Source organism: Mus musculus, chromosome 5 (assembly GCF_000001635.26).
Source record: "Mus musculus strain C57BL/6J chromosome 5, GRCm38.p6 C57BL/6J".
Lineage (NCBI taxonomy): Eukaryota > Metazoa > Chordata > Mammalia > Rodentia > Muridae > Mus > Mus musculus.
Genome location: NC_000071.6, coordinates 112984547 through 113004185, shown reverse-complemented (window position 1 = coordinate 113004185; position 19639 = coordinate 112984547). Strand labels below are relative to the sequence as shown.

Genomic DNA, 19639 nt, shown 5'->3' with positions numbered 1-19639 from the left:
TCTTTTGACAAGTTGAGAACCACTGGCCTAAAGGCACTTTGTAAGTGGATACTTGCCTACCCAGAAGAGAGAAGAGGCAAATAACAAATAGGATACTGAAAAATCATAAGGCCTGTGGCGGAGTCATGTCCCCAATCTGCAGATCTGATTTAGTTCTGAGCTGTGAGGGACTGACTGGTGGTCTCTGATTGTTGCTATTGTACCAAATTATAATCCTACGTTGCATGCAAGAATGAGTTCTAGAGCGTTTAATCACAAAGTCTTCGTGGAAGCACTCTATCGGAATTCAAAGGAATGAACGTCTGTGAGCCTGTGGGCCACAGGGTTTTCCTAAACAAAATTGGAGCCTGCAGACTGTGTCTGGGGAGACTGAGGGATATGAAGACCCCAAGATGAAGTTCTCTTGTGACTCTGATGGCCATGCTTCAGCTTGAAAGACCAGAGGGCCCTTAGGAGAGGTGGATGGACCAGAGGACTTAAAAAAAAAATTTTGGAATGTTTGTAGGCACATAAGGAGCTATGTGTGTCCAGAGGACCTGAGTCTAGTCAACAAGGAAACTGTGTCACAGACATCTCCCACCCATGGCCCCAAAGGACATTTTTTTAGTGAAGCCTGTATTAAAACAAATAAATCACACACACACACACACACACACACACACACACACACACACACTCTCACACACTCACACACACTCACTCACTAATAACAAAACAAAAAACAAACTAACAAAAACCCAACCCAAACCAACCAAACAAAAAAAACCAGACAAAGCTTTCAGATTTGGAGAATTTTGAATTCCAGGTCTCCAGATTAGGGGTGCATTGGGCAACCATCCTCTAATGGGTTAACCTGTTACTTCTTTGCCAGGGGACATACTCATTGAATGACCTTTGGGCTTACCTTGCTTCAGAGGAGACAGCAGGCAGCCAGTGCTCAGCAGCCGGCCCTTTCTCTCAGTGAGTGTCTGTCTGCTGGCCAGTTTCTCCTCACAGGAGGGAGGGGCTGCTTCCCTCGGCAGACTCATTGGCCCAGATGCTCTGTTGGGCATTCAGGAGTCTTCACATGGCTGGGCAGGCAAAAATTGGTGGTCTTTTGTGCGTGTTTATCTGCTGTGTTCTCCTGCCTATAAACCAGCAACCCCCAGGACCTGTTTCTTCTCTTTGTCCTTATGGGGTACCCCTCAGATGCTGCAGTCCCGCACAGTGTGGGAATGTGTGCACTTCATTGTTCTGGCTGGTTCCACCATGCCTCCTCTCTAGATGAAGCCTTTCCGGGCAGGAAACATCAGCCCAGGGCTAACTTTGAGCAAATGAATGCATAGCAGCTGATTGAGCTGCCTATGCCTCTTCTTCTCAAAGAGAGCATGCATTTATGGAGCAAGGTAGGCTGGTGCAGGCATGTTGTACCAGCTACCTTCCAGGTTGAGGCAGGGGGCTCACAGGATGGAGGCCTGCCAGGTTGACAGAGTAAATTCAGAGTGGGCAATATGGTGAGATCCTGTCTCATTAAAAGAAAGAGAGAGAAAAGGAGGAGGGGTGCTGGGAATATAGCTCATCGAGAGAGTACTTGTGTAACATGCACTAGGTTCTGGGTTCAATCCCTACAGACAGACAGAGAGGGAGAGGGGGAGGGAGAGATCCTGTCTATGATAGGGCTGATATCCAAAGCAGTGAACTCTAAGACAGCAATGTACAAGGCTGGGTTCTGCATGGTTGTGACATCCAGAACTCCTTGGTTTCTTTGTACGTGCAAAAACCGTGTCCCAGGATAGTTGTTCTCAAGTTGTGGGTGGTGACCCCATTGTGTGTGTGTGGGTCTCACAGGGATCACCTAAGACCACCAGAAAACTCAAATATTTACATTATAATTCACAACTGGCAAAACTACAGTTATGGAGTAGCAATGGAAATAATTTTATGGTATGTGTGTGTGTGTGTGTGTGTGTGTGTGGTGGGGGGGTGTCACCACAACATGAGGAACTGTGTTAAGGGGTTGTAGCATTAGGAAGGTTGAGAATGGTTGCTCTAGGAGATGATATTATTTTTAAACTGAAGATTTGGATACATTGGGCTTGATAGATTTTCTTTTTCTTTGAAATCTAACACAATTCTTTTTTTTAGGTTTATGTATTTTATGTATATGAGTACATACATAAATGTCTTCTTGTGGCTGTCTTCAGACACACCAGAAGAGGGTGTCGGATCCCATTACAGATGGTTGTGAGCCACCATGTGGTTGCTGGGAATTGAACTCAGGACCTCTGGAAGAGCAGTCAGTGCTCTTAACCACTGAGCCATCTCTCCAGCCCCCTTGATAGCTTTTCTTAAGCCATGCAGATCCATCTCCCTAGACATTTTTAGGGAACCTTACATGAGAAAAATGCTAGCTGAGGGGCCTAGGAATTTATTGGTATGACTTAGGAGATAGGAAGCTGGAACCCGTTGAGCTCAGGGCAAGGCTGGGGAGTTAAAGCCTGGAGTCTTGGGGGTACAGATCATGAGAGACTCATTGGCTTTGAAAAGTAACTTTGAAGACTCCACACGGGTACAGGATGTCACAGTTGGCAGCCCGCCTTGCCTGTGTTGATTGTCTGAGAAACTGAGATAAAGGGAAACTGGGTGCTCTCTGGGGGTTTGTTGGAGGTCAGTGCTGTTGGGCAGAGTGTGGGGTAAGCTCTGGTAGCAAAGATTCACATTACACCAGGATCACTGGAGAGGCTGAGGATGTGTGTCTGTGAATCTGTGTGCGGGTATGTGTGCTTGTGTGCATGAGTGTGCATGTGTGTTCCAGCTTGTGTGCATGAGTGTGCATGTAGGTGTGTGTGTGTGCTCCTGTGCATGAGTGTGCATGTGGATGTGTGTTGTATGCATGTATGTGTCTATGCATGAGTGTGCATGTAGGTGTGTGTGCTTACTTGTATGCATGAGTGTGCATGTGGATGTGTGTGTCTGTGTGTGCATGCACTAGTGTGTATGAGTATGCATGTAGGTGTGTGTGTATGTGTGTGCTCCTGTGCATGAGTGTCCATGTAGATTGTGTTGTGGGCATGTTTGTGTGTGTGATCTTGTGTGCATGAGTGTGCATGTGCATGTGTGTGTGAGCATGTGCATGTGTGCTTGTATGCATGAGTGTGCATGTGGGTGGGTGTTTGTACACACATGTGTGCGTGTGCACAGGTGTAAGGGAGTGTGTACATGTGTGTGTACACACCTGTGGAGGTCAGAGGTCAGTGTTGCTTGTATCCTTCAACGTCTCCACCTTATTTTTAGGCACCTTATTCCCCTGGGCTCCCTGGTTAGGTCAGTCTGAGTGGCTGTGGAGCACTGGAGGTCCTCCATCTCCTCTTCCTCTCCAGGGCTGGGATTACAGGCATGTGCCCTGGTACCGCACATTTTACCTGAGGGCTGGGGAGCCAAGAGAAAGGATGCTTCTCTTTGTCTACTGAGTGCTCACGTCAGCCCCAGAAGAGTTTTGACCCCAGGCTTGGCAAAGATGAGAAGCCAGTGAGTGACCAGCTCTGTTGCTCATGGCTGCCCACTGTCCCTTCTGTCCTTGATGCCCTTCCTGCCAGCTTTTGCTCCAGGCCAGACACCAGCTAATGAAGGAGCTAAGGCAGGGGCGAGGGAGGAGCCCAGGGCAAGCCAACTTCCTTTTAAGGAAGGGGCATGGAGGAGCGCGTCCCTTTTGGTCAGGTTTCAGATGATGAGAACTTGCTTATGTGACCCCACTAAGTTTTAAGGTATGACTGGGTTCTTCTCTCTTCGGGTGGAGGATGGTGAGGAACGGAGTCCTTAGCATCAAGGGTCCTGGATCCAGAGGCTCACAAGCTGCCCTTGGCCAAGCAGGGGACTTTCAGGGTTCGGATCTCAATGTCCATACAGTCTTCCTGGTTCTGATCTGTCAGAGAGTTGTTGATCTGGACTTCCTTAGGGCAAGCTGTACAGACTTCCAGGGAGGTGAGGTGTTAGACAAGGTGTAATCCAGCGAAACCCCTGGGAACCCTGGGTCATCTTGACACATCCAGAGAGGAGAATTAAAAACCGTGAAGGGTAAATGGGAGCACTCTCTGTGGGGGACCATCAGTGAACCTCCCTCTCTGCAGTTGCACTATATGCAGCATCTGAATGTGGAGGGCGTTCTCGGGGGCAGACGCGGGAACGGACTCCTTATCCTGTATCTTTAAGGAAAGACTACTTCCGGTCCGAATCGCGTCCTAAGTAAACACGAACTAACATGAGTTTTTTCAGATTTATTCATGGATGTATTCAGAAAAGTGATAGCTCCTCACTCCTTCTTTTGTGGACATTCCGTGGTGATACGTGAGTACGTTCATAGTGACAGAAGGTGTGATTCTGTGCCAGAATGGTGGCTGCCGGTCCTCAGAGGTTCACAGTGACTTGGGAGGCAGAGAAGCCGGTGGGCTGGCCCTGGGAGGTCATGGAAGGCCTCGTGGTTCTGAAGACTCCGAAAGGGATCTTGGAGCTTGCATTGGAGGCTCCCATGAGAAGGGGGAAAGGGCACGGAATAAAAAGGCAGGAGTGATCTTTAACAGTAGTGGGGGCCACTGTGTCTGGGTAGAGCTTGCTGTGCCTGGGATAAAGCTGAGGCATGCCTGGGCGTGGCTTGTGTGTGGGAGGAGCGAGGCTGGGGTGTGGCTTGGACATGGACGGGGCGTGACTTGTTGTGGGTGAGGCGTGGCCAGCTATGGGCGGGGCGTGTGTGTGTGTGTGTGTGTGTGTGTGTGTGTGTGTGTGTGTATGTGTGGCTGGGGGGTAACTGGAGTGTAGCTTGGGTATGGTGGGGAGGTTGGGGTGTGGTAGGCATATCTGGGGCGTGGCTTGGGTGTGGGTGGGCATGGCTGGGGAGAGTCTGGGGTGTGGCTTGGAAATGGCTGGGGAATGGCTTGGGTGTGGGTGGGGCAAAGCTTGTGGGTGGCTTGTGCATGTATGAGTAGGACTTGGGACCTCTTTAGAAAAGTGTCTTCTAATGAGCCATGGCCCTGGAGTCTTCCAGATAAGACAGACCCAGGCTTAGATTCTTCCTCTGAGATGTGTCCTAGTAGCCAGCGATAGAGCAGCTCATGAGTTGGGTGCTGCATGGATAAAACCGACTCTTGAACCCAGTTTAAAGCCGTGGTTCTGATCGACATGTGATGGACAGATGGCCTCAGGTGCTGTTAACCTTTCAGATGCAGTCTGTTTGGGGTTAACCATATGTGGAGACTTTTCTTTTCTTTTTTTTTAAATTTCTAGTGAAATGCAAGTATGTTTGGGAGGAGGGGGCTGGGGAGACGGCTTGGCTTTCATGAGCTGGCAGTACAACCAGGAGATCCAGAATTTTCAACACTCACATGCCCAATGGTTCCTGTCTGTCATCCTGGGGCAGGGGGTCGAGGCAGGAGGACACCTTTGGATGGATGGCCAGCTAGTCTCAAGGAATTTTCGAGCTCCAAGCTCAGGGAGAGCCTCTGTTTGAGAAGAGGTGGAGTGTGTGGGCTGTGAGTATGGTGGTATACATCCTTTAGTGCTTGGGAAACAGAGTCTGGTGGATCTCTCTGAGTTCCGGGCCAGCCAGGGCCACATGGTGAGGCCCTGTTGCAATCAATCAGTCAGTCAATCAATCAATCAATCATAAATGCAAAGGTGGCATGAAATAGAGGAAGAAATAGACGAAGAAATCCATAGACTCTTACATTCACATGCTTGAATACACGAGTGTGTGGGCATATGTTTGCATCACACACACACACACACACACACACACGCATGCACACACACACACATGCACACACACACACACACACACACACACACACACACACACGACTTGGTATTGACTGTTCAGATCTTGTTGGAGTACCACGAGGAGCTTTGAAGTCATTTTGCTGGTATGTTCTCAAGAACAAATGGCTTGTGGCTGCTGGATTGTTCAAGGCTGTGGAATTTATAGGTAAGATCCAGTGCTAAGGAGCTGGAGATGGAGGAGACCAGGGAGGAGCTGGGGATGGAGGAGACCAGGGAGGAGCTGGGGATGGAGGAGATCAGGGAGGAGCTGGGGGATGCAGGAGACCAGGGTGTAGCAGGAGGAAGCAGGAAATCAGGGAGGGGCAGGGGGATGCCGGAGACCAGGGAGGAGCTGGGGGGTGCAGGAGACCAGGGAGGAGCAGGAGGATGGAGGAGAACAGGGAAGAGCTGGCCCTCATCTTCATGGTGAGACATTGAGCAGCCTGTGTGGTCTGGTGGCTTTAAACAGTGGAACCAAGTTTCCATGGTGACTTTGGGTATTTCCTTCTGGGTTGTATGCCTAATGAGTTGTTTGTGGAAAATCTTTAGCAACTGTACATTGAAAAACAAAATGCCAAAATCCTGCGGTTTCGTTTTGAAGGGCTTAAAGTTTGAAGTGAGTCTTTTCTTTTCTTTCTTTTTTTTTTTTTTTAAAAAGAAGCTGGCCCGCAGTTTGCTTGTAGCTCTGATGAATGGTGGCCTCTGCAGTCTGGGTGTGAGTGGCTTGCAAAGCACTTGCATGCATGCACCAGCTGGCCTGGTCTCCCCCACCTGCTTCCTGTGCAACTAGACTTTTATGGGAATGTGATGCCTACTGGGTAAAATATTTATGCACCATAACAAAACAGCCAGACCTCAGGCGGAACTTAGTGGATTTTATCTGTAGAAGCAACACAGTTAGATCAGCCATTAAATCTTCTCCAACAGGCACTTCGACTTCCCTCTCTTCCCATGGCCTGGGGAGATCAGGTGGCTGGTCCTTCAATTAATTAGTTGTGTGTGTGTGGGTGTGCACTGAAGTCAGAGGACAGCTTGGATCTACTTTCACCATGTGGGTCCTGGGTATTGAACTTAGGTTGTCAGACTTGGCAGCAATCACCTTTACTGGCTGAGCCATCTTGCCAGCCCTTTTGCCGCTTTAGCAGCAGAGACATTTTATCCATGGAGCTGACTGTCCTGTACACTCAGCAGGGTCTCCATAGCCCTGATGGGCGGTGCTCCTGTCTCTCCACCCAGCTGCCATTAAATTTTAAGGAACCCACTGGACTCCAATCAGTATTCGTTGCATAGGTTGGTTCGTTTCACATGAAAGCTGGCACCCCTATTCTTGCCTTGTCTGTCTGCTAGCATTACCTGGCTATTTTCATTTCCCTCCACCTCCCATTTCCCTTGAGTTATTAAGAAACACATCCAGGCAGACATGTTGTCTTCACCCCTAGCTCTTTCTGCAACCATTTATGAGAGAGCTCGTGACTCTCTTCAGATTCAAATTGCTTCAGATGTTCAATCAACTCACACGTGGATCACTCTCCTCCCCCTCCCCTCCTCTGCCAAAGTCTCCCTATGTAGCCCAGGCTGACTCTAAACTCAAGATCCTCCTGCCTCAGCCCCTGAGTGCTGAGATTTGAGACAATTACAGCTGGTGGTATTTTAACATTAAAAACTTCCCCCTTAATTTGCATTTCAGTTATGGCCTGTATATTTGCCTGGTCATCTAGATCCCTGGGTCTGCCGCTCGTGTTATTTTATTATTATTTTGAATTATTTTACTCCAGAAATCAGGTCCCTCACTGTTGTATCATTTTTTGCCCCCAGGGCATACTGGTATCTTAGCTGTTGCTGAAGTAAAACACCATGACAGGGGCAACTTGTAGAAGGAAGGGTTTGTGTGTGCTGAGGTGATTCCACAATATCCATGGCCATCATGGAGGGAGCATCGCAGCGGGCAGGCAGGTATGGTACTGGAGCAGCAGCTGAGAGCTCACATCTGCTTCACAAACAGGAGGTAAAGCACACTGGGAATGGCCTGCCAACCCCCAGTGACATACCTCCTGCAACAAGGCCACACCCCCTACTCCTTCCCAAACAGTTCCACCACTGGAGATCTAGTATTCATACATATGATGTTCAATTCCCAGCACCCACATGGCTGATCACAGCTGCCTGTAACTCTAGTCCCAGGGCATCTGATGTTTTTTTCTGGCCTCTTCTGGCACCAGGCACACACATTTATACACACACACACACACAAGCACATGCATGCACTCACATACACACATACATGTGCAACATACACACACACATATGCACACACATGTACATGCACATACATATACATTCACACACATGCATACACGTATTACACATACACTTATGAACACACACACACATGTTGCACAGAGGCACATGCAGGCAAAACACTCATACATGTGAAATTTTTTAAAGTTAAAAAGTGAAGGAGTAAGCCAGACAGAGACAGACACATAGTGAGCTAGAGGAAAACCTGGTAAGTTTGATTCTGCCAAATTAAACATACAAATACATGTCTAATGATGTGTATTAGGTAATGCTACACATGTGTGCACACATGCTCCTCCTCAGAGCCTGGTTCTGCTCTCTGTGATCAAGGAAGATGCACTGTTTTGTGGGAGATTGAGAATTTCACTTCTGTAATTCAATGCAATTATTTTAGGACCTAAATCTGCTGTCTAGTGCATAAACCAATAGTTTATTTCCCTCTGACCCCTGTATTGAGACACTGACTCTGAATAGTCTCAGATTCACTATGTAGAGCGGGCTGTCCTTGAGCTCACAGATATGCACCTGCCTCTGCCTCGTTCAGCTTTTTTATTGCCAAGTAATATTCCATTAGCTGTGTGTCTTAGCAGCAATTGTGGAAATGTGTATTATTTTTAGGCTTTAGCCATTGTGGAAAAGGCTGGAATCACCACTCAGTCACATGTCAACTTTTATTTGGTTATATGCATGAACATTTCCGGGATAAGTGCCCGGGAACTGAATGTGGGTCTCAGGAAAGTTGAGACTTGAAGTTGTTGAACTTCAAGGTGCTGCCAGGCTCTTTGCTGTGCCTGGTCCATTCCCAGTTAAACATTTTGCATCTTCACTGACACAGGATTTGGTCTTTCCTCAGAGAAGCTACTCTGGCAGGGTGTGGTAGAGTCACACTGTGATTTTAATCCCTTTTCATCTTGTGTAAGTCCACTCATTTGTATGTTTGCTCATTGATTTTTTTTTTTTATTTGTTTGTTTTTTAGTCAGGATCTCATGTAGCCCAGGCTAGTCCTCAGCTTTCTACATAGCTGAGGATGTCCTTTGTCCTTGAACTTCTGATTCTCCTGCCTCCGCCTCATACAAGTTTTTAGATAGTCATTCTCTTTAGTTTCTTTTTTAGACTTTTGTTGTTGTTGTTGTTTTCCAGACAGGGTTTAGCCTGTGTAGCCCTGGCTGTCCTGGAACTCACTTTGTAGACCAGGCTGACCTCAAACTCCGAAATCCATCTGCCTCTGCCTCCCGAGTGCTTGGATTAAAGGCGTGCGCCACCACTGCCTGGCTTCTTTTTTAGACTTTTGTTTATAGTGTGTGTGTAAGTGGTTGTCTGTGTGTGTATGTGCAGCATGGTGTGTGACTGGTGCTCTCTGAGGTCAGAAGAAGGTGGTGGGTCCCCTGAGACTGAAGTTACACACAGTGGTGAGTCACCCTATGGGAACTTGGGCCCTCATTAAGAGCAGCAGGTGTTCTTCATGCTAGCATCTTCAGCCCTTGCTTGGTGATCTCTCGTTCTCCAGTTGTAAGGAGCCACCTTCGTGGGTGTAGGATTTCAGGCTTCAGCCGATGACGGTCTGCAGTCTTGTCTCAGGCTGGGGCATATCCTTCTCCTTCTTGAGGTCTAATGGCGAAAGGGAAGTTTTAATGTCCATGGGTTCGGTTTTCCCTGTAAGGTTCCTTGTTTGTACTCTCATGTGCTGTATGGAGGTCAGAGTCAATGCTGACTGCCTGCCTGGACCAGTTTCTACTTTGTGTTTCAGTACTGGGTCTCACTGGCAGGTCCCAGCTCTCTGTCTGTCTCTGCTGCCCTCGGGGATAGGGTTATGGTTGTGTGTTGCTGGCCTGGATGTTACAAGGGTTCTGGAAATCTGAGCTCAGGTCCTCACATAGTTTAGCGACTGAGCTATTCCACCAGCCCTGTAGCTCACGAGGATGGATGTCTTTGTTTAATCCCTGGGGTGTGGGGGGGGTGGGGAGAGACTTTTAGTAGTTTAGTTTGAGAAGTTCTGTGGTTCTGTATGTTAAGTCTGAGATGCACCTCACTTGAGTCTATGGTGCATCTCAAAATATCTTCTGTGCACAAGTGTTGGAGGAAGACAAGCCGCCACTTTCTCCGAACCAGCAATTAAACATGAGAAATATTGAAGATTCGAGCAGGAAATGAGGACATAAGTGTAGAATGGGTTTCTAGTGGTTAGAAAGGAAATGGGAGCTTTAAATAAAAGATAATTGAATCACATTGAAAACTTCTATGTTTAAGTGAATCAGACTCCTAGACTCTCACCAACCTTTATAGGAAGGCAGATTCCAAAGTCTCAGCACAGCAAATAAGGCAAGAATTGAAAGTCAGAGTGGAATCAGTGCTAGGCTGGTGCTTACTGTCGGCGTCGAGAATGCTCCTGGAACAGTCTCTGGTGGTGTCAGGATAGTCCGTGAGTCAATCATAACACATGAGATACTGAATCAAACAGACTCTTTAGTTCTCCAAAGAAGAAAAGATTCCATCTTCCAAAGGCAGCAAATCAACACAGTCCATACCTCATTGAGCTCCGCCCCTTCCTTGAGGCAGTGTCTGACAAACTGAGAACTGAAGAACATTCAGTTTGCCCAGTTCCACTTGTAAATCTGCCCCATTTGAAAAGTCCATTGATAGTTAGCTGGTGTGTGTGTGTGTGGGGGGGGGTTGCTTCCTCTTTCTCTCCATCGGATTTCAAAGGCTATGGCTGAGTGAGATCCAGTAAGGACCTGATTGAAGGACAGACATAGAGATGAAGGAGGAATGCACAGCCAGATACAGTTCTCACATCCCAATGGTCGATGGTTGAAGGCCACAGTGAGTCAGGGGAGAGAGCACAGGTATTCACACTAATAGTGGTGAGTAAGAGGCAGTCAGAGAAGTCAAGGAAACCCCATCCGGCTAGACCCCAGAGGGACCAAAGTGTCTTAAGCTTGCATTTAGGAGAAAACCCTAGTGGGGCAGTTTGGGACCTCAGATTAGGCAGGTTTTCTTTTCCTCCCCAGAAGCTTGATACAATGCAGAAAAGTATCCACAAGTTGCGTTTAATCAAGTTTCAAAGATTAGCGTCCTTCAAAGACATCAGGCCATTTCAAGACAAACTCTGAACTCCAAAAATCTATTTAAATAGCGGTCATGGTTTCCTTTCTAGTTTTTGTGAGGGAATACTCCACTAAAAGCAACTCTGGGGAGATAGGTCTGGGTTACAGCCTTTGTGCAGAATGGTCAAGGCAGCAAGAAGTTGGAGCAGCTATAGCTCCACAGACAAGAACAGTAAGGACAAATCCTGCATGCTTTCATGCTGGGTCATTTTATCCTCTTTTATTAGTATTTAAGTCTCAAGCCCAGGGGATGGTACTGCCTACTCTTAGTCTGGGTCTTCCTGAATCAGTTCACATGATCAAGTTGATCCCCCTTTTCCAGAGACTATCCTAATTCAGACAACCCCTCAGTGAGAGTCTTCCCCAGGTGATCATTGATACAGCATTACAGTAATAATATATGACAACTCAAGTTATAAAGAACTAAATAATAAAATACCTCCTCAAAGTGGGCAAAATATCTGGAGGTATTCCAGACCAGAAGACACACCAGCAACAGATAAACTATTTACCATGTTTAGGTCTGCTCAACAGGGAAAGGTGTTTCTTGCCAAGCCTGGTGACCCGAGATTGAGCCTTAGATCCCACACTTTAGAAAGAGAAAACTGACTCCCTGTGCTTGTTCTCTGAAACACAAACAATATCAGGGTAATCTACTTAAATGGACCCACATTCATAGTTACAGTCAGTGCAAGTTGTCCACATACTTCAATTAAAAGGCAAAGATTGTCAAAGAGAACAGGGAAGCAAGGTCCAACTGTGTGCTGTAAGCCAGAAACTCAATTCAGCCAGGTAGGAAACACAGTATCTACTTAGCAGACCCCACCCAGACAGCAGCCAAGAGAAACTTGCAACAACCAGGTCTGGGTTTGATGAAAAGGGCAGAAGAAGAAACAAGCCTGTGACAGACATCAGGAGGAAAAGCTTTACCATGATGGGTCGCTTGTCAATGAGGCATAGCACCCCCTGCTCATGTGTCTAATTAAGCTACAAGACAGACAATGCAGGTGGTATCGAAAGCAGACACAGACAGAGTCAGGATAAAATTTGAGAGTTCTGCATTTCCTACCACAGCAACCTACAGAAAAATAAGACAGGAACTTGGCAATCCTGAGTCTGGAAAATCTAAGTGGTTCTGCTACTCATCCTGACCCAGTGAGCATTTACCAGTTCTTCCGGTATCAACACATGTGCATTCTGCTCACACGCACACGGAAAACTCACAAATAGATCACATGCCGGTAGTCAAGCAAAGATCTTCGGTGTGTGCTTTCTAGCCACCATGGAATTAAGCCAGAATCAATAACTGATGTCTCCAGGAACTCAGAAACAAGCAACGTGCGCGTACATAAATTGCAGCGCAGGGAGCAAGTATCAAGGGAAATTAAAAAGCCACGTGAGTGGGGAGAAAAATTAAGGCAGGTGTGTTAAGAGCCGTGGGATACAGTTACGTCAACACCCACAGGGAACTCAGTAACTGACAAGCTACCTCAGAAGGAATTAAGGTCGTTCCGTCTGTGTAACTCTTTATGCCAGAAAAGGAGCAATGAAACCAGGCCACATGGTGCTTCCTCAAGGGGCTGGGTGCAGCAAACACAGATCTGTGCTGTTGGCTCTGCAGAGGCTCTCTAATGACTCAGTGGGGAACTAATGATGGTCTTATCACACGACAGTGAACTGTTAGGGATGGTACGGAAGCTTCGCCTTTTACCCATACATCAGCCTGAGGTGAACACTGTTCCAGACAGGAGAGCTACAGCTTGGAAACTTCTCCCTTTTGAAAGAGTTATTTTGTCATTTTAAATGTATGCATCTGTGCATGGGTCTAAAAGAGGACCTTGGATACCCTGGAACTGGAGCACAGGATTTGTGAGAGGCACCGATATGGGGGCGTGGCATCACTTGCAGAACCCTGGTCGTCTGCAGGAGCAGCCAGTGCTCTTAACCACTGAGTTATTTCTCCAGCTCCCCAAGCTCTGAAACTTCTAAAGGGAAGTACACATGGCCTTGGAGGGTTTGAAGACGGCAAAACATGGATTGCCCATCAAAGGAATGATCAATAAATTGGAAGTCATCAGAGAAGACTTTAGGGCCAATTGGGGGAGCTATAGCATAAACTTTTTGCAACCTACTTTAATAAGGGCTTAACCTCTCCTCTAGCCCACCACCCAGCAGAGGTAGTAGAAGAGAAAAGTTGCTAGGATATGGGGGAAGTGGACTTGTTCAGCAGCAGTTCTTTGGGGATGAGCTCGATCTTCTTTGTCAGCAGTTCAGTCCTGTAGCAAACACCAAACACGACTCAGCAGCTGCAGACCAGTCCTCTAGGCAGGCAGACACCAGGCAAGAACCAGCAGCTACAGTCCAGTGCTTTCAGCAGGCAGACACCAGGCAAGAACCAGCAGCTACAGTCCAGTGCTTTCAGCAGGCAGACACCAGGCAAGAACCAGCAGCTACAGTCCAGTGCTTTCAGCAGGCAGACACCAGGCAGCTGTAGTTCAGTCCTGAAGGAATCACCAGGCTCACCAACTGGCCTGGGACGAGGCCGCTGGAGCGACAAACTGTCACCGGAACCTCGAGAATAGTTAGTTCTTGGGTGAGTTTCTCTCAAAGGCAGTATTATAGTAAGTTGAGCTCAACAACACTATGTAAGGTGAACCAGTACATGCATGTCTTTATTGAAGAAAAGCAAGGCGGAGCAAACTAAATCAATGCTCAGTGCTCTTCTCTTCTCCCACTGTCTGTGGGGTCATATCTGTACTCCTTCATCATGGGTTATACACCTTTCACGTGTTTGCTATACCCAAACATTTTTTTCACCCGTGTCTTCTTTAGGAAACCATTTTTCACGTGTCTGCTTTAGCAAGACATCCTTTCACCTGTGTGCCCCAGGAAGCCATCACTTGACATAACTGACTTTCCAAAGAACTAGAAGTTTCCACTTCAGGGGACACCATAGAGTTATTTAGCCATCTGATAGCATTTTCTTCCAGGCTACAGGAAGAAGTCTTACACCTAATAGCCAGGCAAACAGCCCAGTGAGAAGGCAGGTTATATGATGAGGCCCCTCTCAAAGGCAGATGTACTGATCCCTGTCAGCACATACAGACACCCTCAACTTCGCTGCTCACGAGGGAAATGAAAGTTAAAATACAAACTGAAACACGATCGTCCACACACTGCAAGGTGTCTAAGGGTTAAAGAGGATGAGCCAAGTGTTGGCAGGGTAGAGGGGCAGCTTGAAAAATGGCGGACGGTCAGTGGGGGATATGAGGCTGTGGGAGCATATCGGACTGCGGGGTTCATAGTTTTCCTCCGCAGATGGTAGGATTTACCATGTGACCAGCTCACTCACCCCTCAGTATTTCCCCCATGAGAGGTGACAACACGTGTTCTTAAAATGCCAGGGACATGGATACTTAAGACACTATCATTCATAACGATCACAAACTGGTGGCAACACGGGCGTCCACAAACGTGGAGGGATTAGCAAGCCCCGGGCTATTCTTTCAGCAACAGAAGCTTGGCTGGTGGAAGGCTAAGGGTGTAGCCCCTGGGCTAAAGAGAAAAACAAGCACACGAGACAGCCCAGCATGTAGGCGATGCAGGCCACAGTCTTGAGCTGCAGCGCGTGACCTGTATGGAAGGTCCCCGGCTACCTGGACTTCTGAATCTGGGGAGGGCTTTTGCCCTTCTGGGGCTGATGGAAAACTTTGATGTCTATTGTTAGGACAAAGAGTTAGAGGGTGTGTGTACACATGCAAGGCTCACTCAACAGTGCTTCCAAGATATGTATTTAATTATGACTTATATATCAAAAATATTTACCTTATGTATATGAGTGCACTGTAGCTGTCTTCAGACACACCAGAAGAGGGTATCAGATCCCATTTAAGATGGTTGTGAGCCACCATGTGGTTGCTGGGAATTGAACCCAGGACCTCTGGAAGAGCAGCCACCATGTGGTGGCTGGGAATAGAACTCAGGACCTTTGGAAGAACAGTCAGTGTTCTTAGCCAGTGAGCCAACTCTCTAGCCCTTTGAAAGGCTTTTTAAAAAAAGTAATTCTCTGTGGGTAAAGGCACCCACTAACAAACCTTGCTGACAATGGGAGTTACAACCCGAAGCCCACAAGGCAGAGGAGGACTGATCCCCACACATTGTCCTCTGCCATTCACATTTGCACTGCGGGGAACCGACACACTGTTTGCCTGGCTAGTGGGTGTCAAGTGTGGCAGTAGCTTGTACGCTCACCGTTGGTGGCTTGCACACTTGCCTTTCACTCCAGGTGAGTCGATGCTCACTTGAAAAGCTCACCCTTCTCTGTTTCCCGTCTCTGCCTCTGTTAGTATCACACCTCGTGGCTCAGTGTGTCCAATGCTGTTTTCTGAGCTCACTGCTGCTGCATCTGGCACTTGGCTGTGCATTGGCCGTCCTTTCATACTTAGCCCGTGAATCTTACTTCTCTTCCTTCAGAAGCACACTGGCTGCCCCCGATTCTGTGTTGTTTCATATAAATTGCTTCTTGTTCCTGCATCCTGTGATCGTCCCCACGGGGACCTGATGGGCTCAGACCGACTTTGTAATGAAATTTGGCAGGTCTTTGAATGCTCCAAAAGCTCAATATCTCTGTTCATAACCGTTTCTCCACTCTTTAGTCTCTCCCTCTCTGTGATTTATAATTCTCCCCATAAATGTCTCCTGCGTGATTTTGGAAGGTTTTAATTTCGAGGCATTTCAGGTTTTTTATTTTAGTGTAACTAGGCTCCTCTCTTTTAATCACGTTTTTTAATTGGTGGTGCTCAGAAGTGATTTCAAAACACCAATCGTGTGTCTGGGGTGGGTGTGGGTGTGGGTGTGGGCTTTCCTTTTTTGTTTTAGGAAGAGACTGATAGGAGGATTCTCTGCAAATGTGTGAGGGTATGCATACAGTATACATGTATGTGCACCGGGCTGTGCAGGCAGTATATATGCTGCTATGTGCATATCTGGGGCTATGTGCAGGATATGTGTCCATGCATGGGATCATATGTTGGGTATTGGTGTGGTGTGTGTATATGTATGTAATAGTGTGGAGTATGTCTGTAAGCATGGGCCTGTGTGTGTGTGGTGTGTGTGTATGTATGGGACTGTGTGGGGTATGTGTGGTGGTATGTGTTGTGTGTGTGTGTGTGTGTGTGTGTGTATGTGTGTGCGTGTGTCTGCATGGGACTCTGGTATGTGTGATGTGTATGGTGTGTGTGATGTGTATGGTATGTGTTTTTGGTGTACATGGGACTGTGTGCGGTATATGTGTGGTGTGCATGATGTGTGTATGGTATGTGCATGTATGCGTGGGATTGTGTGGTGTGTGTAGTGTGTGTGATGTGTGCTGTGTATGGTGTGTGTGTGCATGGGACTGTGTGTGGTATGTGTGTGATGTGTGCATGTGGTATGTGTGTGTGCATACATGGGTCATGTTCACATGCACACTTTAGAGAGAGGTGATACTGAGGGTAAGCTTTGGCATCTTCATGTGATACTCTGAACTGGATTTGCCACATTTAGAGTTGGTCCTAGGTCTTGAAAGAGGGTGGGTGGTTCTGGCGAGTCTGCCTTGGCCCCTATCAGTCCCTGGACAGCTCCTACAGTTCTGGGTAGCACTGGGAGGACTCTCTCCATCAGCTGATGTCCTTGAATGGCGGTGGCCATCTCTTCCTCCCTCTGTAGATCAAGGTCACTCACATTGCACCTTTGCCACAGTCTTTAGAACCTGCCACCGTATTGACTGATCCCTGTTGCTGTAATGGAATGCTGGAGAGAACTGGATGAAGCAGGAAAGGGTTCAGCTCACAGTTTGAGGGTGTGGTCCAGCATGGTGGGGACTACATGGTCTCCAGAGGCTTCTGGATGTAATTGCAGGAACACGAAGCTACTTGTTCACATCTGGATGGATCAGGAAGCATTGGTGGGCCTCCCTGGCCTCTAGGTCCCAGCTCCTCCAAATTTCTCTGCAACCTGCGTCATCAGCCTATGAGGGGCATGGCCAGGGAGTCACAGCCATGCCCCTGTTCCAGAAGCAGTCTTCTGCTTCACTTGCTCCTTTGGGTCTGTGTGACTAGGTGCATAGAAAGAGAGGGGGAGGCTTTGTGTTGTATGTGCATGCATGGGTCTGTGTATAGCTTGAAGGTTGTGCTGGCTAGTTCTAAGTCAACTTGATACAAGCTAGACAGGAAATTCACTGAGAAGATGCCTCCAGAAGGTCTGACATTTCATTAATTAGTGATTGATGGGGGAGAGCCCAGCCCATTGTGGGTGGAGCCATCCCTGGGCTGGTATTCCTGGGTTCTATAAGAAAGCAGGCTGAGCAGGCCATGAGGCACAAGCCAGTAAGCAGCACCTCTCCATGGCCTCTCCATTAGCTCCTGCCTCCAGGTTCCTGCTGTGTGTGTGTTCCTGTCCTGACTTCCTTCAGTGATTAGTTAAACTTTCTATAGCTGTGAAGAGACACCTCAGGACCCAGGCTACTCTTAATAAGGAGAGCATTTAATTGGGACTGGCTTATAGGTTCAGATGTTCAGTCCTTTATCGTCATGGCGGGAAGCAGGGCAGGGTGCAGGCTGACATGGTGCTGGAGAAGGATCTGGGAGTTATACGTCTGGCTCAGCAGGCAGCAGGAAGAGAGAGAGACACTGAGCCTGGCTTGAGTTTCTGAAACCTCAAAGCCCACTCCAAGCGACACACTTCATCCAACAAGGCCACACCTCCTAATAGTGCCACTCTCTAAGCATTCAAATATGAGTCTACGGGAGGGGGGGTGTTATTCTTATTCAAACCACCACAACTATGATATGGAAGTGTGAGCCAAGTCAACCCTCCTCAACTTGTTTTTGGCCATGCTGTTTATTGTGGCAATAGTAACTCTGACCAGGGTTAAAGGGTGTCGTGGCCAGGAAGGCATGGTGGCAGAGAGAGGTTTGTGGGTGTGGCTGCCAGCGCTTGAGGATGCTTGCTCAGCAAGTGAGGCTCCCACCACTCACTTCCTCCAGCTAGGTCCCATGTCCAGGACATTCTCTGGCTTCCCCAATCAGGGACTCAAGCTGGAGTCCACAGTAAACTCTGGAGCACGTGGAGGGCTGTGTGCACCTGTGCCCTGACAGCTACTTTTTATCTTACAGTATCCGGAGTGTGATGCAGAGGTATCTGGCAGAGAGAAACGAAATAACCTTTGACAAGATTTTCAATCAGAAAATCGGTGAGTCCTCCTCCTCCTCCTCCTCCTCCTCCTCCTCCTCCTCCTCCTCCTCCTCCTCCTCCCCCTCCTCCTCCTCTTCCTCCTCCTCCTCCTTCATCTGGAACTGTCGTGGCAGCACCTGCCCCTGGCTGCTGTCTGTCTGTCTGCAGCCATCCCATGAGTTTGAGGTGGCTTCTCATTGTGGATTTTATTTCTCTTTCCCTCACAGTTAATGATATTGAGGGTGTTTGCGTAATTAACAATTTCTAGATGGTGGTTGGAGAAATGTATATTACTCATCCTCCATGTTTGAGAATGTTCTCCTGTAGTCAATACCTTCCTTTCCATTTTATTGGTGGCATTTCAAACCAAAAGCTTTTTAATACTAATACAGTCTAGAAAAATGCACAGTACATTTTTCTCTGTAATCCTAGCTTGGAGTCATATTTAAGATATTTTGTGCCCAGTAAGTTCATAGCAATTTTCTTTTAAAAGTTTCAGCTTTTTGTCTTATATTAAGTATCTGGCCTTATTGGGTGAGGTTTTTTTAAAATCTATAGTATTCAGGTCTAAATTAGTGGGGTTGTTTTATTTGTATAAACTATTTTACATTTATCTATGTATTTGTGTGTTGGGGGGGCATACATGCATTCCAAGAATCACATGAGAGGTCAAAGAGCAGCTTCCTACAGTCTGTTCTCTCTTGCTTCCACGTGGGCTCTGGGATTGAACTCAGTCTGTTGGGCTTGGCTGAAATCACCTTTTACCAGCTGAGCCATCTCATCTGCCCCTTCCCCTCTTCTATGCCTGACAGTGTCTTTTCCTCATCGAATTGTCTTTGATAATCTTTGCTGAGAGTTAACTGATAGTAGAATTAGCTTAGTTGGGCCTCTAGTGTTGTCTGTCTGCTCCTGTGTCTGCTTAGGCCAAAGACTTCAGAGGAATGTTTGGAACTGAGAAATAAAAGTCCCCACCACGTTCTGTATGTTTGCTTTAAGGTTCTTTGGGGTTGCTCTGGACCCTTCTTATTTCTGTGTGAGGTTTAATCTTTTAGCAGTCGCTTTCCAGTTTCTGTAATAGTGAGTCTTGCATCTGTGCTGCTGGGAGCCACCGTTTGATGCTGTTGGTGAATGGCCTCTGCCACTTCAGGGGCCCAGGCACGGCTGCCAGCCTTTTCCAGTCTTCAGTGAGTTTATTCCTAAGTGAGGAGGCCCTGTCTGTGGTCTGGAGCTGGACTTG

General features: G+C 47.5%; 1 protein-coding gene across 7 annotated transcripts in view; it reads left to right on the top strand.

The window, feature by feature from the left end:
• Positions 1–19639, top strand: part of Grk3 (G protein-coupled receptor kinase 3) — a 105183-nt gene that overhangs the window by 11475 nt on the left and 74069 nt on the right. For all 7 annotated transcript variants that reach the window (XR_389274.4, XR_880394.3, XR_880393.3 and 4 more), the window contains exon 2: positions 18345–18421. Coding sequence is in view for 1 of the 7 variants with exons in the window: in NM_177078.4 (NP_796052.2) it covers positions 18345–18421 (77 nt within the window). In the remaining 6 variants the exon portion in view is untranslated. The remainder of the gene's footprint in view (positions 1–18344; positions 18422–19639) is intronic.